The sequence below is a fragment of the Notamacropus eugenii genome, chromosome 3, assembly GCF_028372415.1.
Source record: "Notamacropus eugenii isolate mMacEug1 chromosome 3, mMacEug1.pri_v2, whole genome shotgun sequence".
Classification (NCBI taxonomy): Eukaryota; Metazoa; Chordata; class Mammalia; order Diprotodontia; family Macropodidae; genus Notamacropus; species Notamacropus eugenii.
Window position 1 is genome coordinate 335,058,961 of NC_092874.1, and position 14,501 is coordinate 335,073,461.

Below are 14,501 nucleotides of genomic sequence, written 5' to 3' on the forward strand. Positions count from 1 at the left end.
AGCACTAATGTCTGGAGCATTCCTTTCACACTTAATCATGACTAGCCTGGTAACATCTCTTCTATTGTTGGTCTTGAGCTGCTACTTAATCTCGAATTGCTTTTTAATTTTCTTTCAAGCTTAGTCTTATCTGCCCAACTAGATGGTAGGTTCAATTATAGGGAGCTGTATCTCATAGCTCCATCTCCTCCAAAGTGCCTTTCACAACAAAGCTGAGTATTCAAAAAATCTTTTTTTCCCCAGTTGGATAAAGACAAAGGGCTAAAATGGGAAGGAGAGAGAAGCAAATTGCAAAGGAAAAGTTACATGGGAACTAGTGAGTGGGAATTCACCTGTTATTTATCAACTTCTGAGATCAAAAGATTTCATTTAATTCTGCAATTTATATAACTCTGGTGCCATTTTAAAAGAGATAGTAAAATTCCTCCCTAATCCTCAGCACCAACTGGTAGCTAGGGTTGTAACAGTTCTTCCTCCTGTTCTCACTCAATAGTACAAAAAGTTACCAAATAAAGAACTTGCACTATGGATATTTAGAAAGACTGGGATTTTCCATTCTATTGTAAATAATGGCAAAGCATTTAATACATGTTGTTAAAAACAACAAAAACTACAGTCAGGCAGAAGAGACACCAGGTTAAAAGTAACTGTTAGTTTGGTTGTGTCTTAAGGGGTGTGGGGAGATTAGAGAACTCTATCTACTGCATTTATACAGCAAGAAAGCAGCCTATGGAGGCAGATGTTGGCTTCGGTTCACTCAGCCAGCAGGGCTGTCTACAGGAAGGCTGCAGTATCCTTTTTTACAGGATTGATGACCACAAGGCAAAATAGTGAGGATAAAGGTGGTGGAAAGGGAGTGGATTCTTCCAATTTAGCCAAAGGAGAGCTGTATGGAATCACAAAGAAATCATGGGATTAGGAAATTTCTGACCCTTCCATCTAACTTTTACTACAGAGGGAGAGAGAGGGAGAGAGAAAGAGAGAGAGAGAGAGAGAGAGAGAGAGAGAGAGAGAGAGAGAGAGAAAGAGACAGACAGACAGACAGAGACAGACAGAGAGAGAGAGACAGGCAGAGAGAGACAGACAGAGAGACAGAGACAGAGAGGTAGGTAGAAGAACTGGTCCACCTTAGGATGGACCAAATGAGTATGTAGGTTGTTTCAATATACTTGGGGCTCCCTGGTTCCACCCCAAAAATTTTCTCTCATATGGCATGGTAAGCTTATACTGGTTTATATTTTAGGGGTCTCCAAGGACAATTAGAAAAAAAATACTAACCACTTAAGTATTTCTAAATGTGCCTACTCAGACTATTGTTGAGTATTTTCACCATTTCTAAAGGCTCTACTCACTACCAAGCCTAGTTTAAAGGTTCCAATGAACTGACTGGAGTAGGAGATAATCTTTTCAAAATTCAAGAGGGATAAACCCCTCAATGGTAAAGACAATCATGCTAATTTAAACTCAATTTATCTACAATTGTCACATGTCCCTTTGACATTTCACAACCAGAGCTAGCACTCTTTTTCTGTGTCCTCACAGGTGCTGTTATTACCTCTTCTTCCTCCCCTTCCCCCCAGGACTTTCAGCCCCATGAATTGAGAGACCATGCTTTCCTAGGTTTTCAATATCTCTGTAAGCTCCCCCATTTCCATACCCGAATTTGCCTAAGACAGTGTTTTGTATGTAGCAGGAATTCAATAAGTATTGATGACTAGATGTAAAATGGCTACCCAAAAGTCAAATATAATGGAAGCCATGGGTAGAAAGCAAAGAATTTATGTTTTACAAGTCAATATCTATTTAGTCCTAAGGACCAAGGGCACTTTAAAAGGAAAAAGAGCTCATCTCAATTCCAGGCCTTCAAAATGCATGTGCAACATGAATGTTCTTTTTCAACTGGCTTGCTTTGAGCTAGTTCCTTTAAAAGTATCACCTCCCAGAACTAAATCACCAGTAAAACTTGTGTTTATCCTGCAAAAGCAGATACTGCATATGGCTATCAAGACAGTAAAAGGAGGAAAGGGATTCATTGCCCATCCCAAGCTTATTTTAAAAATTATTAACAACAGCATAAATAGCAGCTGAAAAGCACTTCAGGTGTTTTCCTAGCCTGAAAATCTAATTTAAGAAGATTAAATTTGGCTCTCAAAAGTAACCTTGTACTGTCTCATTCACAAAGGTTCAGTAGATTGGGGAAGGTAAACAGAAGATGATTATTACAAAGGCGGGAATGGGGGAGGCGGGAGAGGGACGGACAATAGGGGATTTTGCTTTGGCTGGTGATATCTCACCATTCCTTGTGTAATTAGCCACTTGTCTATAGGCTCCATGTCGGAGTTCCCACCTTTACCTCTCCTCTGGGCGGAGAAAAGAAATGTCCCAGAAAGAAAGAAATCACAGCAATCCTCATGACAAAAGGTTAATAGTGCACCAGCAGTAAAAGAAAGTCACTGTTCATATTCACTTATTTATTCAATTAAAAAAAACCATGGAAACCTATAATGTTTCCCTTAGCCCCTCTGTAAAAGAGAAAAAAGGTTTAGTGACCAAGAAGAAACTCTCAATATTAAGGCTTCACCATAAATACTGAGTTGGAAGGATATATTTCCTAAATTGTTAACCTGTTTTTATATAATCTCCAAGTCTCTTGACACATGACAGACCTTGGCTTCTTCCAATCAAGCAATATAGACATTAAGCAATTAAACACATCATCATTTGATAAGACGCTAGAGTCATTAGGACCTTTGAAAACAGTGGGGTGAGCTAAGCCACTAACCTAAACAGGTGAAAGGTCATCACATCCACCAAATCTACTTGGAAGGGAATACTCTGACCAGCCACCTTACACAGGCTCCAAGCCTTCTGACCTGATAAGCTTTGGGTATAGAGGATCTTTATGCCAGCGTGAATGACAGAAAGCACTTGCTTCTAGCATTGTTGATACTAGCAAGGATACTGACCCAACCTGAGAACCACTGAAGTGAGCACCATAAGAAACGAAAGCATTGACTTCTGGACATGAAGTTGCAGTTCCAAAGCTGGGTGGGTTCTTTTACTCTGAGTATTAGTTTTCCCACACTAGCTCAATTAAAAATGGCTGGACATTTCTGGGTTTCTCTATTTCATTTAGCAAAAAGAAGAAAAAGGATTGTGATATTGAAAATGCTGAGTCAGTCAACCTGACCAGGGGTACTGCTGTTTACTAACCTTATAGGGAAAGCAAAGCCTAGTTATTATGAAACAGGCCTAGATCCTACAGGCAGATGTTGGACTAGCTCTTCAATGCTCCCTAGTGGCAGACATTGAGAGGAACATTGCTCTGATTCACCAAATGTTCTCCTAGTGGGTTCTATGTTGTTATCTGGTTTTGTTTTTCTGCAGGATGAAAAACTGAATGGAATGTTACTGCGTGGTATGCCTGGGAATTCACTTAGACAAAATTCAGGGTTAAGAAAAGGTGATCTGCTATCATAAGGAAGGAGGCCAGTGCCCTTTTTTAATCCTTCCTTTAAAATCAATGGACCTACACTACACTAGGCTGGTTGAGTATAGACTGGACCTGTGGGAAGGTTTTCTACCAATACGTAACCCTTACCCCCAACACACACACCACCCACACCCACACCCACCCACACTGCAGCCCCTAAGTGCTAGCAAGAGTGGAAGGGGGATGCTAAATAGGCAGAAAAGCCTAGAAGAAAAGTTCTAACTTTTCTCTTCTAGTAATCTGAAATAGTCTATAAAAACTGACAATGCTAGCTTGCAATACAAAGAATTACAAAATATCACTCACCTCTCTTCATTTTTCTCAATATTATCTGATCCCTTGTAAGAAGTCACATGGTGGTGGTGGGGGGGTGGTGTGTGTGATACTTTTTACAGACAAGGACCTTCCCAAATTCTGTTAGAAATCTAATTTCCTGGGAATGACTTCCTTCATTTCTGTAAACGGTTATGACCATCCACTTACCCAGTGCTGCTTCCGTTCTCGTTCCAAGCACTCAAAAACCTTAACTGTCTCAAGATGGCTACCTCAAACAAGTTCACTGCTTCTTCATAATCAGGCTAGCAGTGCCAAGTACACATTATATAAAGAAACCCCTTCCTTGTGATCATTTCTCTCCTCAAGTAAATAAAATATTTCTAAAGAGCCTCTATCACTGGATTTCTCTCTCCCTAAAGGGTACAGTATCAGAAGACTCCAAGCTGGGGGCCAAGCACTAAGGGGCAAGCGCAGCTGTGCCCATCCATGGGGCCACAGCTTTTTCCTGAAGTACAATAAAGGGTCTATCACTAGGACCCTGTTCACTGCCAAGATGAGCCTCCCTTTATCTAGCTGGATTGCCTCAATAGTTCTTATCTTCTGGGGTACTTTGTTTCAAATGTCTTCTTTCCACATAGGGGAAACAGGTTTAAAAACCTACCACTCCAGTGCTCTGTTTTCGAACATCTAATGCAGAGGCCAGCCCTCCCACAGCTTGTGGATCCTCATAAGTGACTCTGTAAACAAAGCAGAACAAGCAGTTTTAGTTCAAACTATTGATGATGGAGGATCTGTGATCAGTTTTCTATTCTGAACGATCTGCAATGGAGCCCCCTTCTTGAATATACAAGAAAGTCTACCCCTGGCTCTGTGGGAAGAAGCTAAGGGATCATGCTTACTCACTGATGTTTGACAGCAATCAGGAGAGTTAGGTTCTAACTGTGGCTTGAGTCTTAATTTCCTGTGAGACTTGGTTTTTTCTCATCCGAAAAGTATCATGCCCTGATCTCACTGGGATGCTCGAGAAGCTCAGGAACAGCGTGTGAATTCAGTGCTATGAAATATGGCTGAGACTGGGTTCGTGTGGAAAGTCAAAGTAATGCTCCTCATTATTAATGATAAAGAAACCTTTGCACCTGCAGGTGCAAGAGAAAAGGCTCATGAATACTGGGGCTCTGCAGCCATTACATCTATGAACCTGGAGGATAGGCTCTCCTCCCCTCCCTTCTAGCCCAGTTTTTCTGTTCTCTGATACACAAACACTTTGTTCCAGTGAAGCTGCCAAAAGGAGAGAGATGGACTACTTTATCTTTAGAACTCTGGACTACGTCCAAAGTCAATATTTCTATAGTGCTTTAAGAATTTTAAAGTGCTTTATGTGCATTATCTTATCTGGTCTTCAGAAAAACTCTGTGAGGTAGATGCATATTACAGATGAGGAAACTGAGGTTGACAAAGGTCAAGTGACTTGCCAGGAGACACACAGGTGCTGTCTAAGGTAGGATTTGAACTCAGGTCTTTCTGATTGCTCTATCCAGTGTGCTACTGAGTTGCTCAGGTTTGTTTCCGGTCAAAAGGGACAAAGAAGGGGCTCCTTAAGGAGCAAAGGACAGTGGCACCCCTGGGGAGAAGATAGACATGGCATGAGGAAGTGTTCCTATTTGGGATAAATCTTGACAAAAAGTCAAAGCAAAATAAAAAGCCTTAAAGTATGAAAGAATCCAGGGAAGTGCTTGTTGTAGAAGCAACATCTCATCTATCAAATCTCTAACCCCAGTTATGCTGGTGTTGGGGGGAGTTTCTTCACCAAAGTTCATACAAGTTCTATGTGAAACTTTTTTGTTTTTTGCAGTTCCAATTTATATGGTGATCCACTCTGCTCCATCCAATCTCCAAGGGCAGGGCATGGGGTTTGATTGATTTTGAACAGTGATTTAGGAGTTAAAAAAAAAGAAAGTTCCTGTTTGTGACAGATAGGACAAAACACACTACTACCAAACAACTCCCCCACTGAAGGGAAAGGGAATTCCATTCAACATCCTCATCAGATGCCAAATCTCCAGTCCCACATTTTAAAGCTCTTGGGTAGTCCTGCTGGTCCTCATGAATAGAAGCTCCCTTGGGCTGGCTTTTACACAAGACTGAGTCAATTTCTCTCGCTCCCAATTTCTTTAGAGTGCTACTAAAAAGCCCCCACTTACGTCTTACGCTGTTCAGCCAAGGAGTTTCCTCTCGTTTGGGCAAACATATCAAAGTCATCTTGGGGGTTACAGTGCTGGAGAGAGCTGAGGGTTCCACTGACACTATCTGTCCCCAAGTCTAAAGATGACAATAATGAAATGTCAGTCACGGACATACCTCTTTCCTCTAAGACAGGTGAATATTTTATATATTACAGATTCAAGTACTTGTTATTTCACTTCTAAGATGCTGTGTGAGCGAGGAACAAGCTGCAGGTATGGAGATATGGGGTTTGGATGAAGATAAATGTATTTTAATTCCTAATCCGTGAGTAACAGCCAATAAACAGAATCAAGGGGAGGGAAAGACCAGCAAGAAGGATCATAAGATCACAGACTGAGAGCTGAGAAGGATCTTAGAAGTCATCTAGTCCATACTCGTCATTTTACAGATCAAGGCACTGAGGCCACAAAATCATGTGACTTGTTCCATGTCAAACAGGTCATGTGACAAAGGTGAAAAAGAAAATGGGGCAATAAAAGATTGTAGGCACTTCTTTTCATCTGCTATTAATCATGTAACAGTGGAAGTGTGCTTAGATTTGTCCTTGTGGGATTTTTGCAGAGCATGTATGGATATCTTCTGCCTAGTTGCAATCCAACAGTAGAACTTGGGAGCCAGTTTCCAGCCAGAATGACTCAGGGGTTGGTAGCATGTGATGATGACAAGTCTTCTTATTGGCTGCAGACGTGGTCTGAATGGGAATTGAGCGTATGTACAAAAGGCCAATCTCTCAGTCTCTTTTCCTTGGTGGCTTCATGTGATGAGGGCTATTTTCAGCTTTAGGGTGAGGGAAAGACAGCTGTCCTATTTCTCATCCAAACACTGTGTTCATGAACACATGAAGCCCCAATTTCTTTCATGTTAGCCACTTCTTTTGCCTCTACAGTCAATTAGAAAACTTTATGTCATCATATAGTAGCAACCTATGGATTATAACGGCTGGAAACTGGATCCCAAAGTTCCCTGTGTTGGATTGCTGGAACTAGGCAGGAAAATATCTACACAAGGTTTATATTACCTCCCAAGAAGGGCAAATCCAAGCATGGTCCCTTTGATACAATTATAACTTACCATTATATACATAACAATAGCAACCATTCTCACACAGTTTTATGACGGATAAATCATAGGATTTAGTGAGTTATTTAAATTTTCAGGTTGCTGCAATATAATTAAACTTTTAAAGATGATTCTCTGATACAAAAACAGTAGAAGGTTTGGAAAGCTGCTATGGTACCAGTGAGGAACAAATGGACAGGTCATAAATATTGTCAAAAACAAACTCTACCATGGATTCAGAAAGACAATTATTCCCATGCTCTTCTAACTGGAAAGAAAAGATAGGTAGAAATTTAGAACTCTACCTAACATAAATTCAGTGGAGAATATGGCCTCTAATGGGGTATGATGGAACTAAGGAAATGCACAGAGAGAAAGACATTAAATACAAAACTTACCCAGGCCTGCTAGCTGTGAGGAAAGAGAAGATGGTGGTGCCGTGTTACCCACCATTGGACTCACTACAGCTGGAGAACCAGGACCAAGATCTATTAAATTATCTTCAGTTACTTCATTCAGGACCTATCAGGGTATTAGAGAGGCAGTGAGCTTCCTGCTCCACATTTCTTGCTTCATAGTTAATAGTTAGAGAAGAAGCAAGGTCATTACAAACTAGAATAGGAGTTGGTAACCTGAAGCATGCATGCTATTTTTCAATTTTCAACAGTCTTCTGATTTTTAATGGCTTCCAGGCTGGTAGCCATCATTAATATCCCCTCACTGTTCCCCTGAGAATCAGCATATACAGCTTAGTGTAGTCAGCACACACCAGAAATTCTCCATTCCTAATCACACAAGAACAAACAGGGTGTATCTCTAGTGAAAGGCGGCCAATTTCTGAACTAGGTGGGTGTAAAAAGAAGTTAGAGGTATTCTATCAATGAGACTTTGTTGGCATCGTGGGATTATAGCCTCAAATTTTGGAATAGCCTGCCTCTGCCTTCTACATTATCCCTCCCCACATCATACCACCTTTCTTCTTGCAAATGATTTCTTCCCGCTTGCAATTCATTAACTAAATCTCCAAATATGATTTTCTCCAATAATACTGGCAACTCGGGCTTATGTTCTTCACTGACCCAAAACACCTTTAAGTGCAAACAGCAGAGACCAAGGGGTGGGAGAAGGACGACATCACCAAGATATGATGGGAGGTAGAACCAGCCCTCTTCCACACACAGGATTCTGAAACGATACTTACTCCGTTACTGGTATTTTGAGCAGAACGACCTGACCTGTACCGTTCGAACCTGGTAGTGGTGAGGAAAAAAAAAAAGAATAAATGGGAAGAGGGATAACTCAATAAACTGCTAAGCTGTTTAGGTGGGGGGGAAATCCTAGTTGTCTGGAAGACAGGAGGGATCCTGGCACTACCTGAGGAGGGCAGGAGCCCCCAGTCTCTTTAGGGAGCTCATTAGGGAACTCAAGCACACACAAGCCTTCCCAGAGTTAGGGGGAGGGAGGCAGTAAGGAGGCATCCAGAACAAATAGATGCAGATTCTCTGACTTTCATCTCACACCATCAAGGCAGAGTATTTTTGGGTGTATATGTATCAGAGGGTGGTGTGTAAAATTAGTTCATTATGAGCAATACCCACCACTTCACAGACATTATCAGACTACAGACACACCAGCATTGGCAGTCTCCATTACCTCCCCTCCTGTGACCTGAGGGTACCTCAGCATCCTATCTACAAAATGAAGGTAACAATCTTGGGCCCCCTCACTATTTTACAGGACTCCTGTCAAAAGTAGTTAGTTAATGCCTGTAATATATACCGCTCCACTCCTTTCCCCCAGGTTCAGTGAGAAAGGTATTGGATAAGTACAAGGGACTTTAGTTATTCGACTGGTGATAAGTAGGTCGCTTCATCTACCTCTCTGAGGAAATAGATGGGACCACAAAGACAAGATAGAGACCTCTGGCCCCTCTACCTCCTGAAATGATCCATTAAAACCCAGCAGCAGCTACTGAGTTGTCTTAACCGGAAGCTGTCATTCTTGACCAGTTGCCTGGGATTGTTTGGGCTCTGAGTGACCATAGAATCACACCTGTTCTGATCACAACCAAACTATTCTCATGCCAAATTGTTCACAAACGTAAATTGTGTATGTGTGTGTATGTGAGAGAGAATTTATAGCTGAACAGAGAAAGGAAGAAGAAATTGAGTAGCTAAAAGCTCTGCACCAGACTTTTCTGTGCCTTTCCACCTCCTTTCCCCACCCCACCCCAGCTCTCTGGGCTTGCTTCTGGGGAGAAAGAGGCCTTGTGGGTTAGTTTAAGGTTGGTCTGTTATTAGCAGTTTCCTTCCTGCACTTAGCAATGTCAGAAAATTCACGTTGTGCTTTCAATCTGGATTTTTACAGGAAAGAATGGGAATGTCAAGGTCTGGATAATTTCTTACACTGGGTATCTATTCTTATATACTCTTAATGAGGTAAAACAGGAAATATTTCAAAAGTAACATAGAGGTGGGATAGTTTTTTTAGTGCAATGTGGTCTCAATCTCTAATACAGTCACAAAGATATAATATGACAATGAGGTAGATTTTAAACTGACACTCCGGCATTACTATTCTCTTGTGTCATCACATGCTACAGAAGGGGATTTAATAGGTTATAATGCACATGAAAATAATAAATAAAAGGAAACCACTTGGTATCTTGTACAAGGAGGGCCATCTCAAGCATTTCTATCTAGACTGGGAAGTCCTGATACTTAGAATTTGTTCCTGCTGCTTCAAGTCAACAAACCTTTTGAAGTACCTACTAAGTACACAGTCTGTTCTACCACTGATGGCCTTCAAACACTGAATGTGTTCATTTCTTTATCTGTAAACTGGGATTGAAAAGCACACTCCAAGCTCTGTCACTCCCTACCAATACAATAGAATGCTGGGAAAAGATTTATTAAAAACACCAGCTAGCAAAATTCATTGAGCTTCTTGGACATAGGTACTTCTGTAAATGGATGGAATTATCAAAATCAGTGGATGTTTCCTGAACATCTATCAGGTTTGTAGTATATTATTACTGTTGCTGTTAGTAGTAATAACACCACCAAGGTAGCTGGTTGATAATTAGTGGGCTATAAGGTACTGAACACATGGTATGATGAGAAGAACATTGTATTGGAGATATGGGTGCTGGTCCTGGATCACAGATTTAGAGCTGGAGGAGCCTTCAGAGGTCAGCTAGTTCAATCTGTTAATTTTAAAAATGAAGAAAGTGAGGCACAGAGAAGTTTAATGACTTGTCTTAGGTCACACAGGTGGGCAGCTAGGTGGCACAGTGGATAGAGTGCCAGGCTTGGAGTCAGGAAGACTCATCTTCCTGAGTTCAAATCTGACCTCAGACAACTACTAGCTGCGTGTTCCAGGGCAAGTCACTTAACCCTGTTAGCTTCAGTTTCCTCTTCTGTCAAAAGAACTGGAAAAGAAAATGGGAAACCATTCCAGTATCTTTACCAAGAAAACCCCAGATGGGGTCACTAAGAGTTGGACACAACTGAAAAAAATGACTCAACAACCACAGGTCACACAGTAGTAAGTGACTGCAGTAAGATTTGAATCCAAGGTCTTTAGCACCAAATCCAGAACTCATTCCACTTGACTTCCACTGGATGGCTACAAGGCTTTAAGCATATTATTTAACTTCTTAGTGTCTTAATTTCCTCACCTGGAAAAGGAATGGGTTGAACTAAAGCAGAGTTCTTAATGCTTTTTGTTGCACCCCGGTTCCCTTGGGCAGTCAGGGGAAGCCTATGGACTCCTTCTCAAAATCATGCTTTTAATGCACAAATAAAGTATAAAGAATTACAAAGGAAACCAAAGGCTAGTGAAAATAAAGGTGGAATTTTTCCCTACAACTTTACAGATCCCTTAAAATCTATCCACATTCACTGGACCCCAGAACTAGATGACAGCTAAGATCTCTTCTAGTCCTAAATTTTTAGGATTCTAAGAGCCTACAGACAAGTGAGAGAGGTTAAGGCAACAGTACTTGACACTGTATCTTCTATCTGAACCTATGTTTGTGAATTATAAGGTTGTTGTTTTGTTACTTTTTCCCAGTGAGAAAAGGGACATTCCTAATTTGTTGCTAGTATTCAGCCATGTTATGTAGGCATAAAGCAGAAAATGGTGTATGTACTTTCTTTTCTTTTTAAGAAAAAAAACTGTTTTATAAATGTATTTTTTTTTACATCATAACTATTTCCTGATATCCTCCTACCCCAACTGAATTCTTCCTTGTAACAAAGAAAGAGTTAAGCCAAAGCAACCACCTGCGTCTGACAGGGCTTTGGTTCTTTTCCCTTCCCTTCTCTTTTCCCTTATGCTTTCTTTTCCAAAGGTGGAATTTTATTACTCTCCATGGCTCAGTGTCCAGACATCCTAGACAAACCTGCATTTAAAAGCCAATCCTTGTTCTCAGCAGTGATTTTTTTATCCCTCTCAAGCTTTTAAAAGGTTCAATACGTAAGAGAGGGACTTAGAAATTAGAAAAGCCCTGTGTCCTACCCAACTCCCCAAATCTGGGGCGAGGGGCAGGGGAAGAAAGGAGAGCCAGGTGGAAAGGGAAGAAGAGGGAGAAAAATCAACAGAAGCCTAATGGCATGTATAAAGGGCAAATACTAATTCTGCATATCAATTTCCTATGGCTCAATTCCCAGGAGAATAAGATGCATTTCACCTGTCATCTGGTGATAAATTAGCATCTCTAATGAGTATTTTCCATTTCTAATCTCTCTCCCCCTTTGTTTATGAGAAAATCCCTAAGATATTATGCCAACAATCTTTTCAGAGGGAAAGAAAGTTTCCCACCTCTCATATCTGAGGAAGACGTTATTTAGATCATCATTCACATGCAGCAATTCCTCGGTGACCTCTTCATTAGAAACCCTGGAGATGAGTTCCACGATTCTCTGCTGCATAGCTCTACAGGTCCTGTTCAGTTCCTAAGGAATATGGGTAATACCTAGTAGTCATTATAGCATTTAGATAAAACATTTTGATAGCAACCTATCTACATCATAGATAGATTTCTGACACTAAAAAATTCACCAGCCTGCCAAAAAAAATTGTGAATGTGCTTTTCACTTATCAATGCTTTTTAGATATAAGACATTCCTAGAGATGCTTTAAAAGTGTATCCATTGTAAGCAAAAAAAATTTCATTGCACATACACTATATCCTGGATTTATACAGTTGTCTTCAATTTTTGTTTATGTCACAAAAATGAAAACCGATGATTTGATTTAGGTTGAGATTGTGAGAAATGAAGATCTTTATTAAGGGACCAATATAAATATGGGAAGCTAGGTGATACAGTGGATAGAGTACCAGGCCTGGAGTCAGGAAAACTCATCTTCCTGAGTTCAAATCTGTACTTGGACACTTGATAGCTCTGTTTGCCTTAGTTTCTTCATCTCTAAAATAAGCTGGAGAAGAAAATGGCAAACCACTCCAGTATCTCTGCCAGAGAAAACCATGAAGAGTCGCACACAACAGAAGCAACTGAACAATAATACAAACAGTGAATTGTAAAATGGCAAGAAGTAGAGATTATCTGTGACTCCAAGTAAACTTTATTTCCCCCTTCTCACACACATGCTCAACCACAGGCAAAACGACAACTATACCAGCTTCCAGTCAAATGTCAGGCAGAGGCCTCCTCCATCATCCAAAAACCATCACCATCTTTTACTATGATATCCTTCCCTAGGCCCAATGATCCCTAATCCCTGTTCTTCCTTTTCACTGTGACCCCCACTGTCTGTACCCCTCAGCTCCTCTCCCAGCTATCCCCTGTACTGGTCATACTCTCCTGACCCCCTGAGAAAACCCGATGACATCTACTCCTCACTACAGTTAACAACGATCTTTTTTTAAAAAGAAAATTATTGGGGGGAGGAGCTAAGATGGAGGAGTAGAAAGACACACATATGCTAGCTCCGAACCTACAGCCCATAAAATATCTGTAAAGAAGAACTCCCAACAAATTCTGGAGCAGCAGAAGCCACAGAACAATGGAGCGGATGAGATTTCTATTCCAGAGAGCCCTGAAAACCTGACACGAAAGGTCCGTCGCGCACTGGACCCGGAGCGGAGCCCAGCCCTGCCTTGGCTGTGCAGCACCGAGAGGAGCAGATCCCAGCAGGCTTCAGGGACAGAATCTCCTGCGGATGCACGGGTCCCTCCACCCACACGTGACAAGGGTCGGTGAGAGAGTCTTTTTGGGTGGCCGATAGGGGAGTGGGCCCCCTCAGGAGGCAGCGACAGGGGCAGCAGCAGACGAGGCAGCAGCAGACAGGGGCTCCCAGGGCAGGCAGGAGCTTGGATCCATTGTTGAAGGTCTCTGCATAAACCCCCTGAGGGAACTGAGTCCTGTGTGGTGGCCCTGCCCCCACCTGAGCACCTGAACTTAATCTCACACAGAATAGCAGCCCTGCCCCCGCCCAAAGTCCTGAGGCTGGGAAGCAGCATTTGAATCTCAGACCCCAAGCTCTGGCTGGGCAGATCTGGAGGTGAGGTGGGGGTGGAAAGAAAACTCAGAAGTCAAGTCACTGGCTGGAAAAATGCCCAGAAAAGGGAAAAAAAATAAGATTATACAAGGTTACTTTCTTGGTGAACAGATATTTCCTCCCTTCCTTTCTGATGAGGAAGAACAATGCTTACCATCAGGGAAAGACACAGAAGTCAAGGCTTCTGTATCCCACACATCCAAAATAAATATACCATGGGCTCAGGCCATGGAAGAGCTCAAAAAGGATTTTAAAAATCAAGTTAGAGAGGTGGAGGAAAAACTGGTAAGAGAAATGAGAGAGATGAAAGAAAAGCATGAAAAGCAGGTCAACACCTTGCTAAAGGAGACCCAAAAAAATGCTGAAGAAAACAACACCTTGAACAATAGGCTAACTCAATTGGCAAAAGAGGTTCAAAAAGCTAATGAGGAGAAGAATGCTTTAAAAAGCAGAATTAGCCAAATGGAAAAGGAGGTTCAAAAACTCACTGAAGAAAATAGTTCTTTCAAAATTAGAATGGAACAGATGGAGGCCAATGACTTTATGAGAAACCGAGAAATCACAAAACAAAACCAAAAGGATGAAAAAATGGAAGATAATGTGCACTATCTCATTGGAAAAACAATTGACCTGGAAAATAGATCCAGGAGAGACAATTTAAAAATCATAGGCCTACCTGAAAGCCATGATCAAAAAAAAGAGCCTAGACATCATCTTTCATGAAATGATCAAGGAAAACTGCCCTGAGATTCTAGAACCAGAGGGCAAAATAAGCATTCAAGGAATCCACCGATCACCACCTGAAAGAGATCCAAAAAGAGAAACTCCTAGGAACATTGTGGCCAAATTCCAGAGTTCCCAGGTCAAGGAGAAAATATTGCAAGCAGCTAGAAAGAAACAATTC

General features: G+C 41.4%; 1 protein-coding gene across 4 annotated transcripts in view; it reads right to left on the reverse strand.

Annotated features, from left to right (window-relative positions):
- TOM1L2 (target of myb1 like 2 membrane trafficking protein) overlaps positions 1–14,501 on the reverse strand; it is a 152,868-nt gene that overhangs the window by 20,117 nt on the left and 118,250 nt on the right. For 3 of the 4 annotated variants that reach the window (XM_072650172.1, XM_072650171.1, XM_072650174.1), the window contains exons 8-12: positions 11,897–12,030; positions 8,274–8,322; positions 7,471–7,594; positions 5,971–6,088; positions 4,431–4,506 (exon numbers count right to left, since the gene is read on the reverse strand). In XM_072650172.1, the coding sequence (XP_072506273.1) occupies positions 4,431–4,506; positions 5,971–6,088; positions 7,471–7,594; positions 8,274–8,322; positions 11,897–12,030 (501 nt within the window). Of the gene's footprint in view, positions 1–2,294; positions 2,361–4,430; positions 4,507–5,970; positions 6,089–7,470; positions 7,595–8,273; positions 8,323–11,896; positions 12,031–14,501 lie in introns of all 4 variants that reach the window. The other variant, XM_072650175.1, reaches the window with a different exon arrangement.